Source organism: Gobio gobio (assembly GCF_949357685.1).
Source record: "Gobio gobio genome assembly, chromosome: 24".
Classification (NCBI taxonomy): Eukaryota; Metazoa; Chordata; class Actinopteri; order Cypriniformes; family Gobionidae; genus Gobio; species Gobio gobio.
In genome coordinates this window covers 41,129,987-41,155,114 of record NC_137120.1, presented here as the reverse complement: position 1 = coordinate 41,155,114, position 25,128 = coordinate 41,129,987, and the positions used below count along the sequence as shown (strand labels likewise).

Genomic DNA, 25,128 nt, shown 5'->3' with positions numbered 1-25,128 from the left:
GTCCATTTTGACTGTATGTAATAATTGAATTATTTCCACTTTTATGTAATAGTATACACTGTCATAATATTGAATTTTGTCAATAAAGACTTTATGTAGTAATTGAATAATTTTGACTGTATGTAATAATTGAATTATTTCCACTTTTATGTAATAGTATACACTGTCATAATATTGAATTTTGTCAATAAAGACTTTATGTAGTAATTGAATAATTTCCACTTTTATGTAATAGTATACACTGTTGTAATTTTGAATTTTGTCAATAAAGACTTTATATAGTAATTGAATAATTTCCACTTTTTTGTAATAGTATACACTGTTGTAATTTTGAATTTATGTCAATAAAGACTTTATGTAATAATTGAATAATTTCTTCTTTGATGTAATAGTATACACTGTCGTAATTTTGATTTTTGTAGTCCATTTTAACTTTATGTAAAAATTGAAACATTTCCACTTTTATGTAATAGTTTCCACTGTCGTAATTTAGAATTTTGTCCATTTTTACTTTATGTAATAATTTAATAATTTCCACTTTTATGTAATAGTATACACTGTCGTAATTTTGAATTTTTGTTAATTTTGAGATTATGTAATAATTGAATAATTTCCACTTTTATGTAATAGTATACACTGTCATAATTTTGAATTTTGTCAATAAAGACTTTATGTAGTAATTGAATAATATCCACTTTTATGTAATAGTATACACTGTTGTAATTTTGAATTTTTGTTAATTTTGACATTATGTAATAATTGAATAATTTCCAATTTTATGTAATAGTATACACTGTTGTAATTTTGAATTTTTGTCAATAAAGACTTTATGTAGTAATTGAATAATTTCCACTCTTATGTAATAGTATACACTGTCGTAATTAAGAATTTTGTCCATTTTGACATTATGTAATAATTGAATAATTTCCACTTTGATGTAATAGTATACACTGTCGTAATTTTGAATTTTTGTTAATTTTGACATTATGTAATAATTGAATAATTTCCACTTTGATGTAATAGTATACACTGTCGTAATTTTGAATTTTTGTTTATTTTTACTTTATGTAATAATTGAATAATTTCCACTTTTATGTAATAGTGTACATTGTCGTAATTTAGATTTTTTTCCCCATTTTTACTTTATGTAATAATTGAATAATTTCTACTTTGATATAATAGTATACACTGTCGTAATTTTGAATTTTGTCCATTTTGACTTTATGTAATAATTGAATTATTTCCACTTTTATGTAATAGTATACACTGTTGTAATTTTGAATTTTTGTCAATAAAGACTTTATGTAATAATTGAACAATTTCCACTTTGATGTAATAGTATACACTGTTGTAATTTTGAATTTTTGTCAATAAAGACTTTATGTAATAATTGAATAATTTCCACTTTGATGTAATAGTATACACTGTGGTAATTTTGAATTTTTGTCCATTTTTACTTTATGTAATAATTGAATAATTTCCACTTTTATGTAATAGTATACACTGTCATAATTTTGAATTTTTGTCAATAAAGACTTTATGTAATAATTGAATAATTTCCACTTTTATGTAATAGTATACACTGTCGTAATTTTGAATTTTTGTTAATTTTGACATTATGTAATAATTGAATAATTTCCACTTTTATGTAATAGTATACAATGTCGTAATTTTGAATTTTTGTCCATTTTTAATTTATGTAATAATTGAATAATTTCCACTTTGATGTAATAGTATACACTGTCGTAATTTTGATTTTTTTTGTCCATTTTGACTGTATGTAATAATTGAATAATTTCCACTTTTATGTAATAGTATACACTGTCGTAATTTTGATTTTATTTTTTTTCTCCATTTTGACTTCATGTAATAATTCAATCATTCCCACTTTTATGTAATAGTATACACTGTCGTAATTTTGAATTTTTGTCCATTTTGACTGTATGTAATAATTGAATTATTTCCACTTTTATGTAATAGTATACACTGTCGTAATTTTGAATTTTTGTCAATAAAGACGATGTAATAATTGAATATTTTTCACTTTTATGTAATAGTATACACTGTCGTAATTTTGAATTTTTGTTAATTTTTACTTTATGTAATAATTGAATAATTTCTACTTTGATGTAATAGTATACACTGTCGTAATTTTGAATTTTTGTCCATTTTGACATTATGTAATAATTTAATAATTTCCACTTTAATGTAATAGTATACACTGTCGTAATTTTGAGTTTTTGTCCATTTTTACTTTATGCAATAATTAAATAATTTACACTTTATGTAATAGTATACACCAGGGCTATTCAATTACAAATTCAGTTGGGCCAGATTTTCAAATCAAGAAGGTTAGCTGGGCCAGTCATGTTAGCGGCGAAGCAGCTCGTAATGGCAAATTTTAAAACCAACACAAACAAATGTATTGAAAAACATTAGGTTTATTCATTGTTTCTCTTTTAACTTTGGTCAGTTTGCGCAGCAAAAGGTGCATAAAAAACAATAAAATTGTAAATGAACAGAATCTGAGGCAGTTCCTATTTTTCCACTTTTCCACAAAAAACTGACCTAGGCAACATATCTGACCTATCTGATCACAAAGTGCGAACAACAAAGCAGTGCACAGTAGTAGGTTATTAGAAATAACATTACGTTTCCTTTTGTAACAAATTAAACATCTTGCACACATTTGAACATCTCAAAGTGCATAAAATAAAAAGTGCACAGTATTGGATGTGGTGGTAAAATAAACAAGTATTTGTCAGTCCAGGCAGGGTTAAACTTACAGTCTTCATTGGCAATTTTACATTTTGGCGGAACCATAGACATAATAAATACTTTATAATATATATATATATATTTATCTATGGGCGGGACCATGGGCTGGGCCACTCAGAGGTTGCTGCCGGGCCGCTAATTGAATAGCCCTGCTCTAAAGAAAGGAGTTTACAGTTACAGTTAGTTCACTGTTCTTCAGGTTTTCCAGATGGATGGAGGGATGGAGGGATGTTGTTTTGATGGTCAGATGTATCTGGTGTAAACAGGGCGTTGTGACAGTTAACGGCTGTTCAAGCTCTAATAACTCTATTAATTATGAACACTGAGTGCTGGCAGGGGGTCTGACCATCATTAACAGTCACAGTACTGTACACTCTGAGAATAACATCATGCTCTGTGTTGGCAAACACAAAAAACATTATGGATTGATAGGCTACTCTCATGAAAAAAATACTATAGTATATTATAGTAAAATTACTCCAGGAAATACAACAGTGTTTTTGAACCATATAGTAAAGATACTACAGTAAATTGTATAGTGTTAATTTATACTGTAGAATTAACTATAGTCAATAATAAATACTGAGCTACTGTAGCTATAATTACTATAGTTTGGTTCAAAAACACATTTACTATAATATACTACAGTATTTTCTACTTTTTATTGACTAAACGTTATTATTATTATTATTTTATCTTGCTATTTAGTTTTACGGTTTTTAAAATCTCATTTGGATTTTATTTTTGCTGTTGTGTTTAACACAAAAAAAAGAAATGTATTAGGCTACATCTTAGATATCTTTATGTAATTGAAGAGAGACGAATAAAAGTGCATCTATCCATCATAAAAGTGCATCTGTCCATCATAAAAGTGCATCTATCCATCATAAAAGTGCATCCGTCCATCATAAAAGTGCATCCGTCCATCATAAAAGTGCATCTATCTATCCATCATAAAAGTGCATCTATCCATCATAAAAGTGCATCTGTCCATCATAAAAGTGCATCTGTCCATCATAAAAGTGCATCTATCCATCATAAAAGTGCATCTGTCCATCATAAAAGTGCATCTGTCCATCATAAAAGTGCATCTATCCATCATAAAAGTGCATCTATCCATCATAAAAGTGCATCTGTCCATCATAAAAGTGCATCTATCCATCATAAAAGTGCATCTGTCCATCATAAAAGTGCATCTATCCATCATAAAAGTGCATCCGTCCATCATAAAAGTGCATCTATCCATCATAAAAGTGCATCTGTCCATCATAAAAGTGCATCTGTCCATCATAAAAGTGCATCTGTCCATCATAAAAGTGCATCTATCCATCATAAAAGTGCATCTATCCATCATAAAAGTGCATCTATCCATCATAAAAGTGCATCCGTCCATCATAAAAGTGCATCTATCCATCATAAAAGTGCATCTATCCATCATAAAAGTGCATCTGTCCATCATAAAAGTGCATCTGTCCATCATAAAAGTGCATCTATCCATCATAAAAGTGCATCTATCCATCATAAAAGTGCATCCATCCATCATAAAAGTGCATCCATCCATCCATCATAAAAGTGCATCCATCCATCATAAAAGTGCATCCGTCCATCATAAAAGTGCATCTATCCATCTATCCATCATAAAAGTGCATCTATCCATCATAAAAGTGCATCTATCCATCATAAAAGTTCATCCATCCATCATAAAAGGGCATCTGTCCATCATAAAAGTGCATCCATCCATCCATCCATCATAAAAGTGCATCCATCCATCATAAAACTGCATCTATCCATCTTAAAAATGCATCCATCCATCATAAAAGTGCATCTGTCCATCATAAAAGTGCATCCATCCATCATAAAAGTGCATCCATCCATCATAAAAGTGCATCTATCCATCATAAAAATGCATCCATCCATCATAAAAGAGCATCCGTCCATCATAAAAGTGCATCTATCCATCATAAAAATGCATCCATCCATCATAAAAGAGCATCCATCCATCATAAAAGTGCATCCATCCATCATAAAAGTGCATCTATCCATCATAAAAATGCATCCATCCATCATAAAAGAGCATCCGTCCATCATAAAAGTGCATCTATCCATCATAAAAGTGCATCCATCCATCATAAAAGTGCATCCATCCATCATAAAAGTGCATCTGTCCATCATAAAAGTGCATCCGTCCATCATAAAAGTGCATCCGTCCATCATAAAAGTGCATCTATCCATCATAAAAGTGCATCCATCCATCATAAAAGTGCATCTATCCATCATAAAAGTGCATCCATCCATCATAAAAGTGCATCCATCCATCATAAAAGTGCATCCGTCCATCATAAAAGTGCATCTATCCATCATAAAAGTGCATCCATCCATCATAAAAGTGCATCTATCCATCATAAAAGTGCATCCATCCATCATAAAAGTGCATCTATCCATCATAAAAATGCATCCAGCCATCATAAAAGTGCATCTGTCCATCATAAAAGTGCATCTGTCCATCATAAAAGTGCATCTGTCCATCATTAAAGTGCATCCGTCCATCATAAAAGTGCATCTATCCATCATTAAAGTGCATCCATCCATCATAAAGGTGCATCCATCCATCATTAAAGTGCATCCGTCCATCATAAAAGTTCATCTATCCATCATTAAAGTGCATCCATCCATCATAAAGGTGCATCCATCCATCATAAAGGTGCATCCATCCATCATAAAAGTGCATCTGTCCATCATAAAAGTCCATCTATCCATCATAAAAGTGCATCCATCATTCACTGCCATTATAAAGCTTGGAAGAGTCAGGGCATTATTAATATAACTCTGATTGTGTTCGTCTGAGAGAAGAATGTCACACACACCTCAGATGAGCTGAGGGAGAGGAAATCATGGGCTAATGTTCATTTATGTGTGAACTATCCCTTTAAACTGAACTGAGTGACAGTAAACAGTTCGGTCATAGCTGGAATATAACCTTCTTGAGAAGAAAGAGATACGTTTGTTGTTGCTTTCTGTGGAGGATATTACACAATCTAGACAAACATGAAAACATGCATTGTGTTGTGTCTCAATACCAGTGCAGTCACATTCATACACACCGAGTTTCCGAAGCACTTATAGCTAATAAAACGTGTCCTAAGATCACCTCCTCCGCCGGGATTGGACATCTATCACTCGGGAAGAGGAGGAGCGACTGCGATACACACACACACACACACACACACACACACACACTCACTCGCTGCTCACAGTCACAGTAGTAATGTTCTCCAGTGTGTAACAGGCTCTCACACACTCCGGACTGATCTCTACGCGAGAGATGTTACTACCGAAGTCTTTCGCGACGTCTTGAAGTAACGCGTCGAATGTATCCCGTGCGCGTCCGCGCGACCAAACGAAATAAGGTAAAATTATATGATTTTTTCTCTTCTCCATACTTGGTTATACCACACAATGTTATCGTGTAGTGTACATGGATCGCATTGAACCGCTCAGTAGATGTGTCACTTTTAACGTTAAATCTTTTAATCGTTGCGAAAGACTTTAAACATCGTCCATTTTATATTTCAGTTAACGAAAATAAAAATATATGTATTAAAGTTATTTAAATGCCCAAAAATGCACGTGTTGCCATGCAGCGACTGTAAAACCATGATGCATTCACGCGGATTTCAATGTATTAATATTTCTAGCAACAATACTTTTTTATGATTAGCAATCCAAATCATTGTTATTATCTTTAGTTTGGAGTGATAGCGTTTTGGTGTCTATTTGAAGACTTTGTAAAGATTTGGTTGGCTTATTTTGTGTTAAAATACACTTGGAAATGTGGTGTAGCATTCATTTTTGTTAGACATTTAAAGGGATAGCTACCCCAAAAATGAACATTTATGTTCCAAACCTGCATGATATTTTAAAGAATGTCTGAAACCAGACTTCCCATTGACTTTCATAGTATTCTGGGATGTATATCCGACATTCTTTAAAATATCTGAAAAAAGAAACTCATACAGGTTTTGTTTACATAAGTGTGAGGTTCTCATTTTTGGGTTGAACGATCCCTTTAAGTTTTGCAATTTACTTAGTTTTATGCATAACTGAAATTATGAAATTATATCTAAGAGCGGTAACTTGATCAGAGATCAAAGAGGAAGCCGAAGATTCATTTCCCATGAATCATTAACCCGAGAACAATCTCAAGGCAAACGAAACGCTGTAATGTTTTATTGCTGTTTAACAAACGATTATGGGTTTACTGCTGTCCGAGGATATGGTTGTTTCCAAGTGTAATTGCCCTAACTATGATGTATCCACTGCCTAATTATATCCTCCTGGGACCCAGAAAAGTGTTTTGAATTTAGTATTTTTTCATGTCATTACATTGTTTAGAGCATAAGAAAGAAATGAAAAAAAAAAAATTATTCATATGTTATGATATGTCATCTGTAGTTGACACCAGGACTTGGTGTTGTTTAAAAAATAAAATGACATGAAATTGCATGTTTAGGCAAAAACAATGGGATTTATTTTTAATTCACCAATCAATTTTTAGGTTTCAGGATTTTTTTTAAACAAACTTTGTTTGTGAACTATGTTATGAAAGATATAACGAAATGCATTGAAACCATTTTACTTTATGAAATATGTGGGTAAACTGGCTATGCTTGGATTTTCCCTTTCAATACAATGTATCTATACACTGCAACTTATTTGCATATTAATGTATTCTTGGTGCAACATGTAATGAAACAAAGTGTAATAATGGGAGTAAGAGTTGGCAACGTTTTCATTATAATATCTAATATTTCATAGGAATATTGATATGTATATATTCTTTCCCTATTCACTTGTTGTGTCTCCTGATAAACATGATTTAAATCCTGGCGTCTCTACAGTGGACATTTAACAAATCAATGCCGTTTTGTAACAGAAAGTCATATTTTGATTAGAAACCCCCTTAACATTTTCCTGAGATGTTGATTTATAACAAACAATTTGAAAATTAATCAGATTTAAATTATAATTAAAAAATATTATCATATTTCCATAACCGTTTTTAAAGACCAAGAAGTTGTTGCTGTCCTGGTGAAACCTCCAAACATTTGGTATCTCTGCAAAGCCCCGAATGTGCTCTTCACAGGACATTGACATGTGACATATATGATGTCAGAGAAATTCACTAAAATATAATGTCCGCTACAGTGGACAAAAGTCTATTCGTGGGTCCCAGGAGGATATGTTACGGATTTTTAAACATTGCTGAGAACAATAGGCCGCCTGAGTAATATCAAATGAACATCCACGGATGATTTTAAGACTTTTAAAGCTACACTGTGTGATATTTTCCCCCATCTAGTGGTGAACTGGTATATGACCATCCAGTGAATATTAGTTTCTGTTCCTCTCAATTCCGATTTCGTTTTAACTCCTACGGTGGCCGATTTAGTCCAATATTAACATGGCTTCCAGTTCGACCTTGTCCACATTCGACACGGAGCCATTGAGTGTTAAAACGCCTAAGGCGAAGCTTGAATTTACGGGAATGTCCCTCTTTGGCTAATGTACTTTCAAGATGGAGGGGCAACATGGCGACCTGCATTCAAACCCTCACCCGTATGTGTTTACAATGGCATATTATAAACTTACGAGAATACTTTATTACTTGAAAGAAGTAAATATACATTCATGAGCACATATATTTTTGAAGTGTTTTTAGCTAAGAAAAAACTAAAAAAGTTACACACTTTAAGAAATCTTTTTTTTTTTGTCTTTTATCCAGTTCAAAGATGTCTGTCAGTAATCACGAGAACCGAAAGTCGAGGTCAAGCTGTGGATCCATGAACATCCAGCTGTTCCACAAGACTTCCCATGCAGACAGCCTGCTTACCCAACTCAACCTGCTTCGCAAGCGGGGCGTCTTCACAGATGTAGTCCTGCGCGCCGGACACCGAGTATTCCCCTGCCATAGGGCGGTTCTAGCATCGTGTAGCCGCTATTTCGAGGCCATGTTTGGCGGCGGCCTAAAGGAGAGCCGGGACGCCGAGGTCAACTTCCACGACTCTTTGCACCCGGAGGTTCTCGAGCTCCTTCTAGACTACGCCTACTCCGCCCGCGTGATCATCAACGAGGAAAACGCAGAGTCTTTACTGGAGGCTAGCGACATGCTCCAGTTCGACGACATCCGTGACGCCGCCGCAGAATTCCTGGAGAAGAACCTGCATCCGTCCAACTGTCTTGGGATGATGCTTCTCTCCGATGCGCATCAGTGCCAGAAGTTGTACGAACTTTCTTGGCGGATGTGCCTGGCAAATTTCGCAAATCTCTACCGCACTGAGGACTTCCTCGGCATGCCCAAAGATAAAGTCCAGGAGCTTGTTTTTAGCGAGGAGTTGGAAGTCGAGGATGAAAGCATCGTCTACGAAGCGGTTATCGACTGGGTTCGGGCGGACATCGGGAGAAGACATCTGGATCTTCCCGATCTTCTGCGATGCGTTCGCCTCGCCTTGCTTCCGGAGACTTACCTTCTGAAGAATGTCGCGTCCGAGGAGCTCGTTATGGGGCACAAAGTGGGTCGTGAGATTGTGGAAGACGCTGTCCGATGCAAAATGAAGATCCTGCAGAACGACGGAGTCGTCACGGGTTTCTGCGCCCAACCCCGAAAGGTCAGCCAAGCGCTCCTGCTTCTCGGAGGCCAAACATTCATGTGCGACAAAGTATACATGATCGACCACAAGTCGAAAGAGATCACCCCCAAAACGGACCTTCCTAGCCCTCGAAAAGAGTGTAGCGCTTGCGCTATTGGCTGTAAAGTGTATGTCACAGGTGGTCGAGGGTCTGAAAACGGGTCTTCAAAAGACGTTTGGGTCTATGACACTTTGCACGACGAATGGTCGAAAGCTGCACCGATGCTCGTTGCGAGATTCGGACATGGCTCGGCAGAACTTGACCACATCTTGTATGTAGTCGGTGGACACACATCCCTCGCGGGATCATTCCCTGCATCCCCTTCTGTGTCGCTCAAACAAGTGGAGCAGTACAACCCCCAATCCAACAAGTGGACACTGGTAGCTCCTCTTCGGGAGGGCGTTAGCAATGCTGCGGTCGTAGGGGCCAAAAACAAACTCTTCGCTTTCGGAGGGACTAGTGTCAACAGGGACAAGTACCCTAAGGTTCAGTGCTTCGACCCCTGTGAGAACCGGTGGACTGTCCCGGCCACTTGTCCTCAGCTTTGGCGTTACACGGCGGCCGCAGTTGTCGGGAACCATGTTGTGGTCATTGGCGGAGATACCGAGTTCTCGGCTAGCTCCGCGTACCGCTTCAATAGCGAGACGTTCCAGTGGAGCAAGTTTGGGGACGTGACTTCAAGGAGAATCAGCTGTCATGCGGTGGCATCGGGGAATCGCCTATACGTGGTCGGGGGATACTTTGGGGCTCAGAGGTGCAAAACCTTGGACTGCTATGACCCCTCAACGGACTCATGGGATAGCATAACAAGCATACCGTATTCACTTATCCCGACTGCGTTTGTCAGCACCTGGAAGTACCTCCCATCTTGAAGACGACACAAGTCTTATTTGGTGAGTATTGTCCAAAGTTTAAAGGGTTAGTTCTCCCAAAAATGAAAATTCTGTCATTAATTACTTACCCTCATGTGGTTGGACACCCGTCAGACCTCCGTTCATCTTCAGACACAAATGAAGATATTTTAGTGTAAATCTGATGCTCTGAAAGGCCTCCATTGGCTCAACTTTACACTCTCAAGACCCTTAAAAGACACTAAAGACGTCGTTACAAAGTCCATCTCACTACAGCGGCTCTACAATAACTTTATGAAGACGAGAATAGTTTCTGTGCGCAAAAAAACCTTAAATAACGACTTACATAGTGATGACGATTTCAAAACAAAGCATCATGAAGCTTCAAACCGTTATGAATCAGCGAGTCGATTCAGCGGTTTGAATCGCCAAATTTCAGCAGTTTGTCGGTTTGACACGCGATCCGAATCATCATTCGACTCACTGATTCATAACGCTTCGAAGCTTCATGAGGCCGTGTTTTGAAATCGTCATCACTATATAAGTCGTTATTTAGGGTTTTTTTGTGCACAGAAACTATTCTCGTCTCTTCATAAAGTTATTGTAGAGCCGCTGTAGTGAGATGGACTTTGTAACTTTAGTCTTTAGTGTCTTTTAAGGGTCTTGAGAGTGTAAAGTTGAGCCAATGGAGGCCTTTCAGAGCATCAGATTTACACTAAAATATCTTCATTTGTGTCTGAAGATGAACGGAGGTCTGACGGGTGTCCAACCACATGAAGCTCAGTCATTAATGACACAATTTACATTTTTGGGTGAAATAACCCTTTAAGGACAACTCCGGTGAAAAATGAACCTAGGGGTAATTAACACATGGTTACCGAGTAGTTCGTTCTCATGAAAATCGAATGTAAAGAGTTTTATCTCTAAAAACAGATTAGCTTATAACGCTAGTATATGGGGCATTGAATAAGTGAAATTAAATCGCTAGTTAATACCACTAACAAGGCTCACACTAACATGAGGGTCCCTACATGAAAACCGAAGCATTGAGAACTTTGTAAGTGTACAAACAGTTTAATAAGAAGATGCTTTATAAAGACAGAACATTACGCGTTTACAGACAGGAGCCATCTTGGAAAACAGTCTAGCCACGGTTGAATAATCCGCCATCTCTTTAGTGTGTGTCCTTTGGAAGCACTAGTCTCTGAGGCGTTCAGTTTAAAAAAAAATATTTCTATTTATTTATTTTCTCTGTTGCGTTCAGTGCTTTCTTCCGGAAACAGCGGACCATATGAGATTCAAAGTCACAGTTCATCACTTAGCACAGCGGGACTGTTTTCCAAGATGGCTCCTGTCTGTAAACGTGTAATGTTCTGTCTTTATAAAGCATCTTCTTATTAAACTGTTTGTACACTTACAAAGTTCTCAATGCTTGGGTTTGCATTTAAGGACCCTCATTATGCTCCTGTGTTAGTGTGAGGCTATTTTGAGCCTTGTTAGTGGTATTAACTAGCGATTTAATTTGACTTATTCTATGCCCCATATACTAGCGTTATAAGCTTTAGAGATAAAACTCTTTACATTCGATTTTCATGAAAACACATCCCAGAGAACGATCTACTCGATAACCATGTGTTAATTACCCCTAGGTTCATTTTTCACCAGAGTTGTCCTTTAAAGTCTTTCGTTATGCAGTCATACATAAAATGTACAACCGTAATTAGTGCTGTTGGGTGTCAAATAAAGACGAAATGTTTCTTAAAGGATTAGTTCACTTTTAGATAAACTTTTGCTGATAGTTTACTCACCCTCATGTCATCCAAGATGTCCATGTCTTTCTTTCTAAAGTCGAAAAGAAATGACGTTTTTTGATGAAAACATTCCAGGATTGTTCTCCATATAATGGATTTCAATGGGCTCCAAACGGTTCAAGGTCCAAATGACACCAGACGATGAATAAGGGTCTGATCTAGACAAACCATCAGCTTCTGAGAGAAACCCAGCAGTATTTATGCCATTATTCGACCTCTTATCAGACAAACGTGATCATCTCTGAGCTCAGCCATAACTTCCGCTAAGTGAGGTCAAAATACGAGCCTGGTCATAGATCTATCGATCGTAGATGCCTCATTCTACTGATCCGTGCAGTCGCTAATGAGGCATCTACGTATACATCTATGACCAGGCTCGTATTTTGACCTCACTTAGCGGAAGTTATGGCGGAGCTCAGAGATGATCACGTTCGTCTGATAAGAGGTAAAATAATAGCATAAATACTGCTGGGTTTCTCTCAGAAGCTGATGGTTTGTCTAGATCAGACCCTTATTCATCATCTGGTGTCGTTTAAAGCTGCACTGAAACTGTCATTTGGACCTTGAACCGTTTGGAGCCCATTGAAGTCCATTATATGGAGAAAAACCCTGGACTGTTTTCATCAAAAAACGTCATTTCTTTTCGACTGCAGAAAGAAAGACATGGACATCTTGGATGATATGGGGGTGAGTAAACTATCAGCAAACGTTTTTTTTAAAGTGAACTAGTCCTTTAATAGTTTGAACAGGAATGTGGCAGCGCACATGAGTAAAACATGTCTCTCTGGGGCTTACAAGCCAAATGCCTTCAGCAAGGACAGGATCATTCCTGTAGTTCTGCCTATGGCGAGGCATGTACCATATTTTCACATTGCTCCACTGAAAAAAGTGGGATTGTTTACAAATCTTCAGTCTTTTCTTTTAAATAAATGTCAGGGCTTATTGTCCTCGCAAGTGTACACAGTAGCCAGACAGATAAAGCTTTCCCACAGATCATCTGTGTTTAGAGAAGGCGTGTTTATTTGAGTTTGATGCGTAATGTTTGCCTGGAAGATTCAAGGAACTTTCAACTTGCCTTGCTCTTTATTTGTTGTAAAACATCAAGACTTTTTACAGCGCTAGTTCCGCTTCTGAAACACCTCGTCTTGTTTAGCTTGTTGAGTTCAGTGCTCATTTAAAGGAAGGACGCCTAAGGGAACTGCTGTTTGCCCTTCCTCAATAATAAAAAGATGGTTTGGGTGGAGATTTGCACGACTGCAGCTGACGACTCTTTTATCCTTTGAGAGTGAAAACGGTTCCAGCTCTTTTGAATATGATTTTTTGCACAGATTAGCCCTGTCAGAAACGGAAAGCTATATTTTGCTAGCGTTTGCCAGCCGGCAGCTCAACTAAAAATACACATTGCTCCAGAAGCCGTCATCTTGTAACACGGGTGAGGTAAACAAATAGCGAAGATGTACTTTGATGCTCACAAACCACATGAAAGATGCATCACACTAAAGGTGTAGACTCTCAGAGAGTTTCTCACGCCCATTTAAACGCAGATAAGTTTCTTTCCTATTGTCATTGCGTATCATCACAGTGAGTCACTGTTTGACTCGGTACAGAGATATTCAGAATACACTGGAACGCAGTTCACACAACATTCTTGGTGTGCTTTGTCACCCAACCTTATAATACTTAAAGGGTTAGTTCACCCAAAAATGTAAATTCTGTCATTAATTACTTCCCCTTTATTTTTAGCGTAAATCCGATGGCTCTGAAAGGCCTCCATTGGCTCAACTTTACACTCTCAAGACCCTTTAAAGACACTAAAGACGTCGATACAAAGTCCATCTCACTACAGCGGCTCTACAATAACTTTATGAAGACGAGAATAGTTTCTGTGCACAAAAAAACCCTAAATAACGACTTATATAGTGATGACGATTTCAAAACACGGCCTCATGAAGCTTCGAAGCGTTATGAATCAGTGAGTCGATTCAGCGGTTTGGAGAGTTATGAATCAGTGAGTCGATTCAGCGGTTTGGAGCGTTATGAATCAGTGAGTCGATTCAGCGGTTTGGAGCGTTATGAATCAGTGAGTCGATTCAGCGGTTTGGAGAGTTATGAATCAGTGAGTCGATTCAGCGGTTTGGAGCGTTATGAATCAGTGAGTCGATTCAGCGGTTTGGAGCATTATGAATCAGTGAGTCGATTCAATTGTTTGGAGAGTTATGAATCAGTGAGTCGATTCAGCGGTTTGGAGAGTTATGAATCAGTGAGTCGATTCAGCGGTTTGGAGAGTAATGAATCAGTGAGTCGATTCAGCGGTTTGGAGCGTTATGAATCTGAGTCGATTCAGCGGTTTGGAGCATTATGAATCAGTGAGTCGATTCAATGGTTTGGAGAGTTATGAATCAGTGAGTCGATTCAGCGGTTTGGAGCGTTATGAATCAGTGAGTCGATTCAGCGGTTTGGAGCGTTATGAATCAGTGAGTCGATTCAATGGTTTGGAGCGTTATGAATCAGTGAGTCGATTCAGCGGTTTTGAGCGTTATGAATCAGTGAGTCGATTCAGCGGTTTGGAGCGTTATGAATCAGTGAGTCTATTCAATGGTTTGGAGAGTCGATTCAGCGGTTTGGAGCGTTATGAATCAGTGAGTCGATTCAGCGGTTTGGAGCTTATGAATCAGTGAGTCGATTCAATGGTTTGGAGAGTTATGAATCAGTGAGTCGATTCAGCGGTTTGGAGCGTTATGAATCAGTGAGTCGATTCAGCGGTTTGGAGCGTTATGAATCAGTGAGTCGATTCAGCGGTTTGGAGCGTTATGAATCAGTGAGTCGATTCAGCGGTTTGGAGCGTTATGAATCAGTGAGTCGATTCAGCGGTTTGGAGCATTATGAATCAGTGAGTCGATTCAGCAGTTTGGAGAGTAATGAATCAGTGAGTCGATTCAGCGGTTTGGAGAGTTATGAATCAGTGAGTCGATTCAGCGGTTTGGAGAGTTATGAATCAGTGAGTCGATTCAGCGGTTTGGAGCATTATGAATCAGTGAGTCGATTCAATGGTTTGGAGAGTTATGAATCAGTGAGTCGATTCAGCGGTTTGGAGCGTTATGAATCAGTGAGTCGATTCAGCGGTTTGGAGCGTTATGAATCAGTGAGTCGATTCAATGGTTTGGAGCATTATGAATCAGTGAGTCGATTCAGCGGTTTGGAGAGTTATAAATCAGTGAGTCGATTCAATGGTTTGGAGCGTTATGAATCAGTGAGTCGATTCAGCGGTTTGGAGCGTTATGAATCAGTGAGTCGATTCAGCGGTTTGGAGTGTTATGAATCAGTGAGTCGATTCAGCGGTTTGGAGCTTATGAATCAGTGAGTCGATTCAACGGTTTGGAGCGCTATGAATCAGTGAGTCGATTCAGCGGTTCGGAGCGTTATGAATCAGTGAGTCGATTCAGGGGTTTGGATCACCAAAGTCACTAGATTTCAGCAGTTCGGCAGTTTGACACGCGATCCGAATCATGAACAACCCCATGAAATGATTTGAGAAGCACAGATCGATATTCTAGGTTAGGCTAACAGGAATAACAGCCACAAAACTGCTTAGATTGTGTATTAAAGCTGCACTATGTAAGATTTTTTGCAGTTGAGATAATATCCCAAATGTTTCCGACTATTTGTAAACGGTGAGATGCTATTTTACCCGAGGAACCGGGACGTGTGGGGGCGTGGCCTGTCGATGACATCATATCCGCGGTTTTATTCTGCAGAAACGCTTTACTTTAAGTGTCAAAGCAGCCGCTGAGAGAATCAAACTCATCAAACTACGCCTTTGTTTTGAACCGGCGGACGGAAAACTTACATAGTGCAGCTTTAACTCACATTTTTAATTTCAATGAACTCAATTTTAATGCAACTACTTTAAGTTAAACCAACTTTGAGTCATGCTTTAAAATTAATTAATTAAGGTCTTTGTATTCAACATATATATATTTTTTAGCATTAATCTCATTAATTCATCACTTACATACTATTTTAACAGAATATTAAATACATTTCTATTTAATTATTTATTTGAGTACTAAATAAATGTTTTTTTATGATTAGTAAAAATGTAAACATTTACTTAGGTAATATTTATTTATCAATAAATAAATATTTATCACTTAAATTTATTTAAGCAATGACAACCCTTAATAAAACTTGTTTTAGAAAATAAATATTGTTTATTTAAGTTCTAAATACGTGATTTATTACTCATATAAATGCATTTACTTTATATATATATATATGGTGGAAACCAATATGCATTTTAAATAAAATATTAAACAAATACATTTCTAGGCCTATGTATTAAAAATGAAACAATATGCTACTAATAAGTAAATATTCCTTCAACAGTGTGATCTGAATGACAGCTGTGTGTATTGATCTGTGCTCAGAGTCAGCACCTCGCCGTTGCTTTGCATTATGGGCCGCCTCTCAATACCCTGGCAATGTTTACTAATGAGAATGTGCGGTTTTGCCAGCAAATATAAATCATGGTGACAGGATGGCAGCTTAAATCTTATTGGCATTTTCTTTTGCATATTCTGTGTTTATGAGTTCTAATTGATGTATAAACGAATAACAATACCGGCTCTTTCAGTCGATGTGCCGCCAGCTTGCAAAACAAAGGCAGTTTGTATGCTAACTCGACCTTTTCACCTCCTCTGATGTATGAATATTACGCAATTCTGATTAATTACATCAAGCGAGTTGGCGGCTGAACGTTTGATCTATTTACGGCTGGTGACCAGTCTTTGTGTAAATCAATTTCTTTCCACGGACAAAGAAAAAATCCAGATCTAGCGTCGCCGTGGGGACTACGGCAGGCCACAGCTGCCAAAATAAAGGATCTTTCTGTTAGCATTTCAGAAGGCAGCATTAATAAAACATTAGTATTGACCGTGACGGTCACTTTGGTCCGCCTCCGTGAATAATAAACCCGTCCTGAGAGCGAGGAACTGACCCTTGACCTAGATCAGGTGTGTCATACAATAAACAGAGACTCACTGGATAAGAGCCAGTTAACACCGCCCGCTCTGAAGACCAAAGAATGAGAGGATCTTGATAACTTCCTCCATGGGGCTCATGTTACCGTTTGGATTACTAGTCCTGCCAACTAGACAACATTAAAGTTGCCTGAAGACAGGAAATATAATTCATCTGTGACCAGCTACATTCTGTCTCTCTGAAAACCGCATGCTTTTTTTTTTAGGGCTGTCAAAAGATTATTCACGATTAATCGCATCCAAAATAAAAGTTTGTGTTTGCATAATATATGTGTGTGTACTCTGTTAATTATTATTTATATATAAATACACACACATTCATGTATATATTTAAGAAATATTTGCATTTATATAATCTATAATATATATATAAATATAAATGTTTTATATATAACAATATTTTTTTTTCTTAAATATATACATGCTTGTGTGTGTATTTATATATAAATAATAATTAACATAGTACACACACATATATTATGTAAACACAAACTTTTATTTTGGATGCGATTAATCGCGATTAATCTTTTGACAGCCCTAATATAAATATAAATGTTTTATATATAAAAATATTTTTTTCTTAAATATATACATGCTTGTGTGTGTATTTATATATAAATAATAATTAACAGAGTACACACACATATATTATGTAAACACAAACTTTATTTTGGATGCGATTAATCGCGATTAATCTTTTGACAGCCCTAATATAAATAGAAATGTTTTATATATAAAAATAATATTTTTTTCTTAAATATATACATGCTTGTGTGTGTATTTATATATAAATAATAATTAACAGAGTACACACATATATTATGTAAACACAAACTTTATTTTGGATGCGATTAATCGCGATTAATCTTTTGACAGCCCTACTTTTTTTTTTAATAGTAAGTGAAATTATGGAACAATAAGCATTTTAAGCATGCAAATAACGGTTATGGTTATAAAATAATGGTTGTTTAAAGCTGCCCTATGTAAGATTTCTTCAGTATAATATCCAAACACCTCTAGGCCAGTAGTGAGTACTCAATATCCCAAATGTTTCCGACTATTTGTAAATGGTGAGATGCTATTTTACCCGAGGAACCGGGACGTGTGAGGGCGTGGCCTGTCGATGACATCATATCCGCGGTTTTATTCTGCAGAAACGCTTTACTTTAAGTGTCAAACTTAAAGAGAGAATCAAACTCATACGCCTTTGTTTTGAACAGGCGACCTCTAGCGGACGGAAAACGTACATAGTGCACCTTTAAATCTTATTTTGGTACTAAAAAAGGAGATTAAATATCTGATATTTCATCCAGATCGTTGCCAAAACTGGAAAAGGAAGTATAATCAATCACAGTTTCTGATAAATGAAGTATACACTGCACGTAAAAAAGTATACTAGCATGCTATTTCAACATAACCCAAGTTAAAGCTGCACTATGTAAGTTTTCCGTCCGCTAGAGGTCGCCGGTTCAAAACAAAGGCGTAGTTTGATGAGTTTGATTCTCTCGGCAGCTGCTATGACACTTAAAGTAAAGCGTTTCTGCAGAATTAAACCGCGGATATGATGTCATCGACAGGCCACGCCCCCACACGTCCCGGTTCCTCTGGTAAAATAGCATCTCACCATTTACAAATAGTCGGAAACATTTGGGATATTGAGTACTCAGCTAAAATATATAACACTGGCCTAGAGGTGTTTGGATATTTTACTGAAGAAATCTTACATAGGGCACCTTTAACTACAATGGAGATGTTTAATCAACAGAAACTCAGAATGTTATGTTATCCGAACTAAGTTGATTTGACAATAGACAAAATTTTGGATGAAAACAAGACTATATCCTCTATTAAACATGGGCTGAGTGAACCCCAGGCATGCGTTCGGGTCTTTAGATTTGCTTTAATGGAATTTCCAAGGACTGCAAACTGGGTCAAAGGTCAGGTTTGGGAAGGCTGAGAGCACTGATGCTGATGGAGAAGTGTTATTTACGCGACGCTGAAGCGTTTATGTAGCGTCGCTTGCATTAAAGTGTCTGGCGTGTCCCAGAAATAACACAAAGGCATGAAATCCGGGCGGCTGATGTTTAAATATGAGCGTCTGGTGAAACGGTGATCGCTCTCAGGTTGTGTTTTTAATGCGGCTGGAGTGTTTTTCTGAACAGTATTGATTGGAGAAGGATAATTATGTCTCCTGGTGAAGGGTTTCAAGCCTTTAATTACACCAGCTGAGACACGGCGGGGGGGCAAACGGATCCTCTTGCTAGCTTTAGCAGCTAGTCCACAGTATTATGTAGACTTTACAGCACGGTTAACCTTGTTAAACTGTAAATCAGCTTCAGTGGTGTCAATCACACCTCGGCGTTAATCCTCCAGTGAGCTGGAAATCACACAAATACACTTCAGCATCTGTGTGTATATTGTTTTCATTTGCTATAGCATTAAATTATTTGTATAAAAATATTTAAAAACACAATTTAAATTAGCCCATGATTTCCTCTCCCTCAAGTCATCCTAGGTGTGTATGACATTCTTCCTTCAGATGAACATAATAAGCTATATTAAAAATGTCCTGGCTTTTCCCAGCTTTATAATGGAAGTCCAAAATTTAAAGCCCAAAAAAGTGCATCCGTCCATCATAAAAGTGCATCCGTCCATCATAAAAGTGCATCTGTCCATCATAAAAGTGCATCTGTCCATCATAAAAGTGCATCCGTCCATCATAAAAGTGCATCTATCCATCATAAAAGTGCATCCGTCCATCATAAAAGTGCATCTATCCATCATAAAAGTGCATCTGTCCATCATAAAAGTGCATCTGTCCATCATAAAAGTGCATCTATCCATCATAAAAGTTCATCCATCCATCATAAAAGTGCATCTATCCATCATAAAAGTGCATCTATCCATCATAAAAGTTCATCCATCCATCATAATAGTGCACCTATCCATCATAAAAGTGCATCTATCCATCATAAAAGTGCATCTATCCATCATAAAAGTTCATCCATCCATCATAATAGTGCACCTATCCATCATAAAAGTGCATCTATCCATCATAAAAGTGCATCTGTCCATCATAAAAGTGCATCCCTCCATCATAAAAGTTCATCCATCATCATAAAAGTTCATCCATCCATCATAATAGTGCACCTATCCATCATAAAAGTGCATCTATCCATCATAAAAGTGCATCTGTCCATCATAAAAGTGCATCTATCCATCATAAAAGTGCATCTAGCCATCATAAAAGTGCATCTGTCCATCATAAAAGTGCATCTATCCATCATAAAAGTGCATCTATCCATCATAAAAGTGCATCTGTCCATCATAAAAGTGCATCTGTCCATCATAAAAGTTCATCCATCATCATAAAAGTTCATCCATCCATCATAATAGTGCATCCATCCATCATAAAAGTGCATCTATCCATCATAAAAGTGCATCTATCCATCATAAAAGTGCATCTGTCCATCATAAAAGTTCATCCATCATCATAAAAGTTCATCCATCATCATAAAAGTTCATCCATCCATCATAATAGTGCACCTATCCATCATAAAAGTGCATCTATCCATCATAAAAGTGCATCTGTCCATCATAAAAGTGCATCTATCCATCATAAAAGTGCATCTATCCATCATAAAAGTGCATCTGTCCATCATAAAAGTGCATCTGTCCATCATAAAAGTGCATCTGTCCATCATAAAAGTGCATCTATCATCATAAAAGTGCATCTATCCATCATAAAAGTGCATCTGTCCATCATAAAAGTGCATCCATCCATCATAAAAGTTCATCCATCCATCATAAAAGTGCATCTATCCATCATAAAAGTGCATCTATCCATCATAAAAGTGCATATATCCATCATAAAAGTGCATCTATCCATCATAAAAGTGCATATATCCATCATAAAAGTGCATCTGTCCATCATAAAAGTGCATCCCTCCATCATAAAAGTTCATCCATCCATCATAAAAGTTCATCCATCCATCATAAAAGTTCATCCATCCATCATAAAAGTGCATCTGTCCATCATAAAAGTGCATCTGTCCATCATAAAAGTGCATCTGTCCATCATAAAAGTGCATCTATCATCATAAAAGTGCATCTATCCATCATAAAAGTGCATCTGTCCATCATAAAAGTTCATCCATCCATCATAAAAGTGCATCTGTCCATCATAAAAGTTCATCCATCCATCATAAAAGTTCATCCATCCATCATAAAAGTGCATCTGTCCATCATAAAAGTGCATCTGTCCATCATAAAAGTGCATCTGTCCATCATAAAAGTGCATCTATCATCATAAAAGTGCATCTATCCATCATAAAAGTGCATCCATCCATCATAAAAGTTCATCCATCCATCATAAAAGAATGAACTACTGCATAAATATAATTAAGTACCATAAAGTACCCTAAAAATACAAAATATTAAATAAAAACATTATTCTGTATAATGTTAACATTATAAACATTAAATCTGTCATTTTTGCAACCTTTATTTGTAAGACCGCAGGCTTTAGTCGAAGCACGTTCGTAACACAGATAAAGTGATCGAACTCCTCTAAAGAAGCGGCTGGTTTTATAGGCCAGGAAAACACGTTGTGAAAGTGTAAATTAGGCACAAGTGAGCTTCCTGATCTCTACATGTTTCACATTTAACAGGGAGTGAACCGTTTAATAGAACAAGTTTTAAAGCTGCTTAACATACCATAGTGATCTCATTAGTGGGCGTTTGTGTAGTTACTATACACAGGACATGCATACCACGAATGATCCCTCTGGACTGACTGTAGGTGAACCATGTAAAGTTCAACATGTGTAACTCATTCCCTCTTTCCTTCCGTCCTCAGATCTTCCAGCGTTCTCTGCAATGCAGCCGAGTTTCCCCCCCACTGAGCTCGGGAATGCCGGAGGCGGGGCTTCTCCTCCTTCACATTCACATGGACCTTTCACTGGAAACCATAGCCTAAGGTCAGGCGGGATGGTAACCATGGCAACCGGAGCCCATCCCCATGGTCGCCGCGGTTCTGATGGCGAGAGACGTGTGCATAACTTTACTAGACTTCAGGGTATTTTTAGCCCGAGGTTTCACGCTCACACGGAGCTATTTAAGGAATTATTAACTCCTCCGTAAACTCCTTTACAAGAGGAAATGAACCCCAAACGGTTGAGGAACTCATGTTTTTGAATATTGAATACACATATTTGAAACTCTTTTCTGATTCAGCACTGTATTCCTCTTATAATGGTTCTAGATGGATAGCCAGGCTGGGCTGATTTTGGGTCATATTTCATTTTGCATAAAGAAAATGAAGCCTGTAGTATTTTTAGAGCAATTCAAATTCTCATTACCGCAACGCAAAAAAAAGGTAATTACCATATTAGAACAAGAGTGTATTTAAATTGTGGAGTAGTTACGCATATTTAGATTTAATTCATTTAAAGGTGCAGTATGTAAGTTTTCTCTCCGCTCGAAGTCGCCTGTTCAAAACAAAGTGTCCGAACTACACGCGACATGTGATTAAAGGCGTGAGAGTTTTTGTCCTAACCATGCGATGAATCTATTTTAGAAACGTTTCTAGGGGTGTAACGGTACACAAAACTGACGGTTCGCACCGCAAAAAATGCTTTTCTTACTTTGTATTTTTGTCTTGTTTTCAGTCCAAATATCTAAAAAAAATCTGCCAATGGGGTAAGAAAAATTATTTTGTTTTCTGTTTGAATTAAGATTATTTTGTTTACTCCATTGGCAGATTATTTTGCTTATTTTAAGCAAAAACTCCCTTAATTTTGAGTTATTTTCCCCCAAAACAAGACAAAAACTTTTGCTTGTCTAGTAAATGCTTCTTAATGGAAGATTTTGTAGATATTTGGACTGAAAACAAGACAAAAATGCATTTTTTGCGGGTGTGGGACAGCAGTTTTACAAAATTGTTTTTATTTATTTTTATTAAACAGCGGTTTACTGAAGAAAAAAAGCCTCTTAAATGAATTAAATTATAACTAAACGTTTATTGAAGATATTGCTGTAAACTATTACTTGCACATTAATATTAAAGGTTAACAACTATTAGCATATATTCAGCTGCTATTTATTTTTAGATATAATAATCAACACTCAATAACGTCTTTTTGCAATAACTTCTAAATATAATTATAATTTTTTTTACTCTAATTCGTAATTTATACACAGTGGCTGTCATTTTCATGACGGGTTTATTTAAACATACATGAAATAATCAAGACATTACTAACAGGCTGAGTAGAATATAATGAATATAATATAGTGAAATAGCGACATTGAATGACTGCCTGAGGTCATGTGATGCTACATGACATTGTTCACGAGCTGTTTTATTGACGTCTTTCCGCGGTTGAAACACAGATGGAACGATTACACCACATATGATGCGTTTCAGTAAGTTGTAATGTATCTTTAACATACCTTAAGAGATATTAATTTATGTTCAGTCGGGTACCCAATGGGGTATTTATTTTTAGGTATAATAATCTGCCAATGGGGTAAGCAAAATAATCTTAATTCAAACAGAAAACAAGATTATTTTGTTTACCCCATTGGCAGATTATTTATCTTATTTTAAGCAAAAACTCCCTTAATTTTGAGTTATTTTCCCCCAAAACAAGACAAAAACTTTAGCTTGTCTAGTAAATGCTTCTTAATGTAAGATTTTGTAGATATTTGGACTGAAAACAAGACAAAAATACTAAGTAAGAAAAGCTTTTTTTGCAGTGTAGATCGTTTGCATTGATATTTCTCATATTCTCATTACCTCAGATCCTGAAATTAAACGACACGTCCCGGTTCCTCGGGTAAAATAGCCATTTCTCACAACATTTGTAATATTGAGTACTCAACAAAATATATAAACACTGACCTAGTGGTGTTTGGATATTTTACTGAAAAAAACTTACATAGTGCAGCTTTAATAAGAAAAGAAAAAAACCTGGACAAATTACGGTAAAGTGCAATTGTCATGAACATGTTACAATGCAAAATAAGAACCAAATACGAAATATTTAGATTGTTTGCATTGATATTTCTCAAATTCAAATTACCGTAATGCAAAAAAAAGTGTTTACCATAATAGAAAAGAACAATACATGATTTAAATGACATTATATGTGTGCGGTAATGACAAAAAAAGGCTTTATTTTCTTTACTCAAAATGGTAGTTTTCGCTCCACTGTTGAATGTTAAACGGTTTAACGGTTAAACTACTAAAGCGGTGATGCTTTTTTGTCAATGGTTCTTTCAACGGTTTTCAAAGTGAACAAAATACCTAGCAAATGTCTTAAATGTTGTACATGTAGCCTTATGTTCTTTTGTGAAGTATATTGTCCAGTAGATTTTGCACACTGTATTAGCCGTTGTTGAGCGGTCATCTGTGTTTCTCACCTTAGAATGTGTCGCCCGAGGCCAAAGAAAGCAAAGCGGATAGAGACATGTTACCAGAATAATGTTTGAGATATGTCTTAATATTTGTACAGTTGTTTTTTTTATGATATCACTGATTCTTGTAGTTTGTTTTGGACATGTAATGCCAAATATTGTTTCTAACATCTGTCATTGTGTGTGTTAAAGACTTTTTAAAATAAAATATCTGTGGAAAAGCTGGTGTTCTTATTTTTGCGGATTATAGCCCGACTATGAGTGACAAGGAATGTGTCCCACCTTCATAATTCGCGAGATTGTCAGTCACACCCAGTCGATTTCAACCACAGCCGCCGCGGAAACCTGAGTGTAAAGTTCAATTCCTGCGCACTTTACGACTTCACGACTCTTGAGAGTGTGTGTGGGTACATGTCATGGCATCCGCCTCATTCCTGGGCAGGTGTGTGTGTGTGTGTGTGGAAATGCCAACGAATGCCACACAGACGCCAGACTGCGTTCCTTTGCCCAGACTGTAGGAGAAAGAATACATTAATTTTAGAA

The 25,128-nt window shown here is 36.7% G+C and overlaps 1 protein-coding gene across 1 annotated transcript; it reads left to right on the top strand.

Moving 5' to 3' along the window:
* The first annotated feature begins 6,001 nt into the window (after positions 1-6,001).
* On the top strand, positions 6,002-24,802 carry enc3 (ectodermal-neural cortex 3). The gene is made up of 4 exons (XM_079807011.1): positions 6,002-6,185; positions 8,561-10,358; positions 22,025-23,010; positions 23,842-24,802. The coding sequence occupies exon 2, from the start codon at positions 8,568-8,570 to the stop codon at positions 10,335-10,337; it is 1,770 nt and encodes a 589-aa protein (XP_079663137.1). The 5' UTR covers positions 6,002-6,185; positions 8,561-8,567; the 3' UTR covers positions 10,338-10,358; positions 22,025-23,010; positions 23,842-24,802.
* The last annotated feature ends 326 nt before the right edge of the window (positions 24,803-25,128 follow it).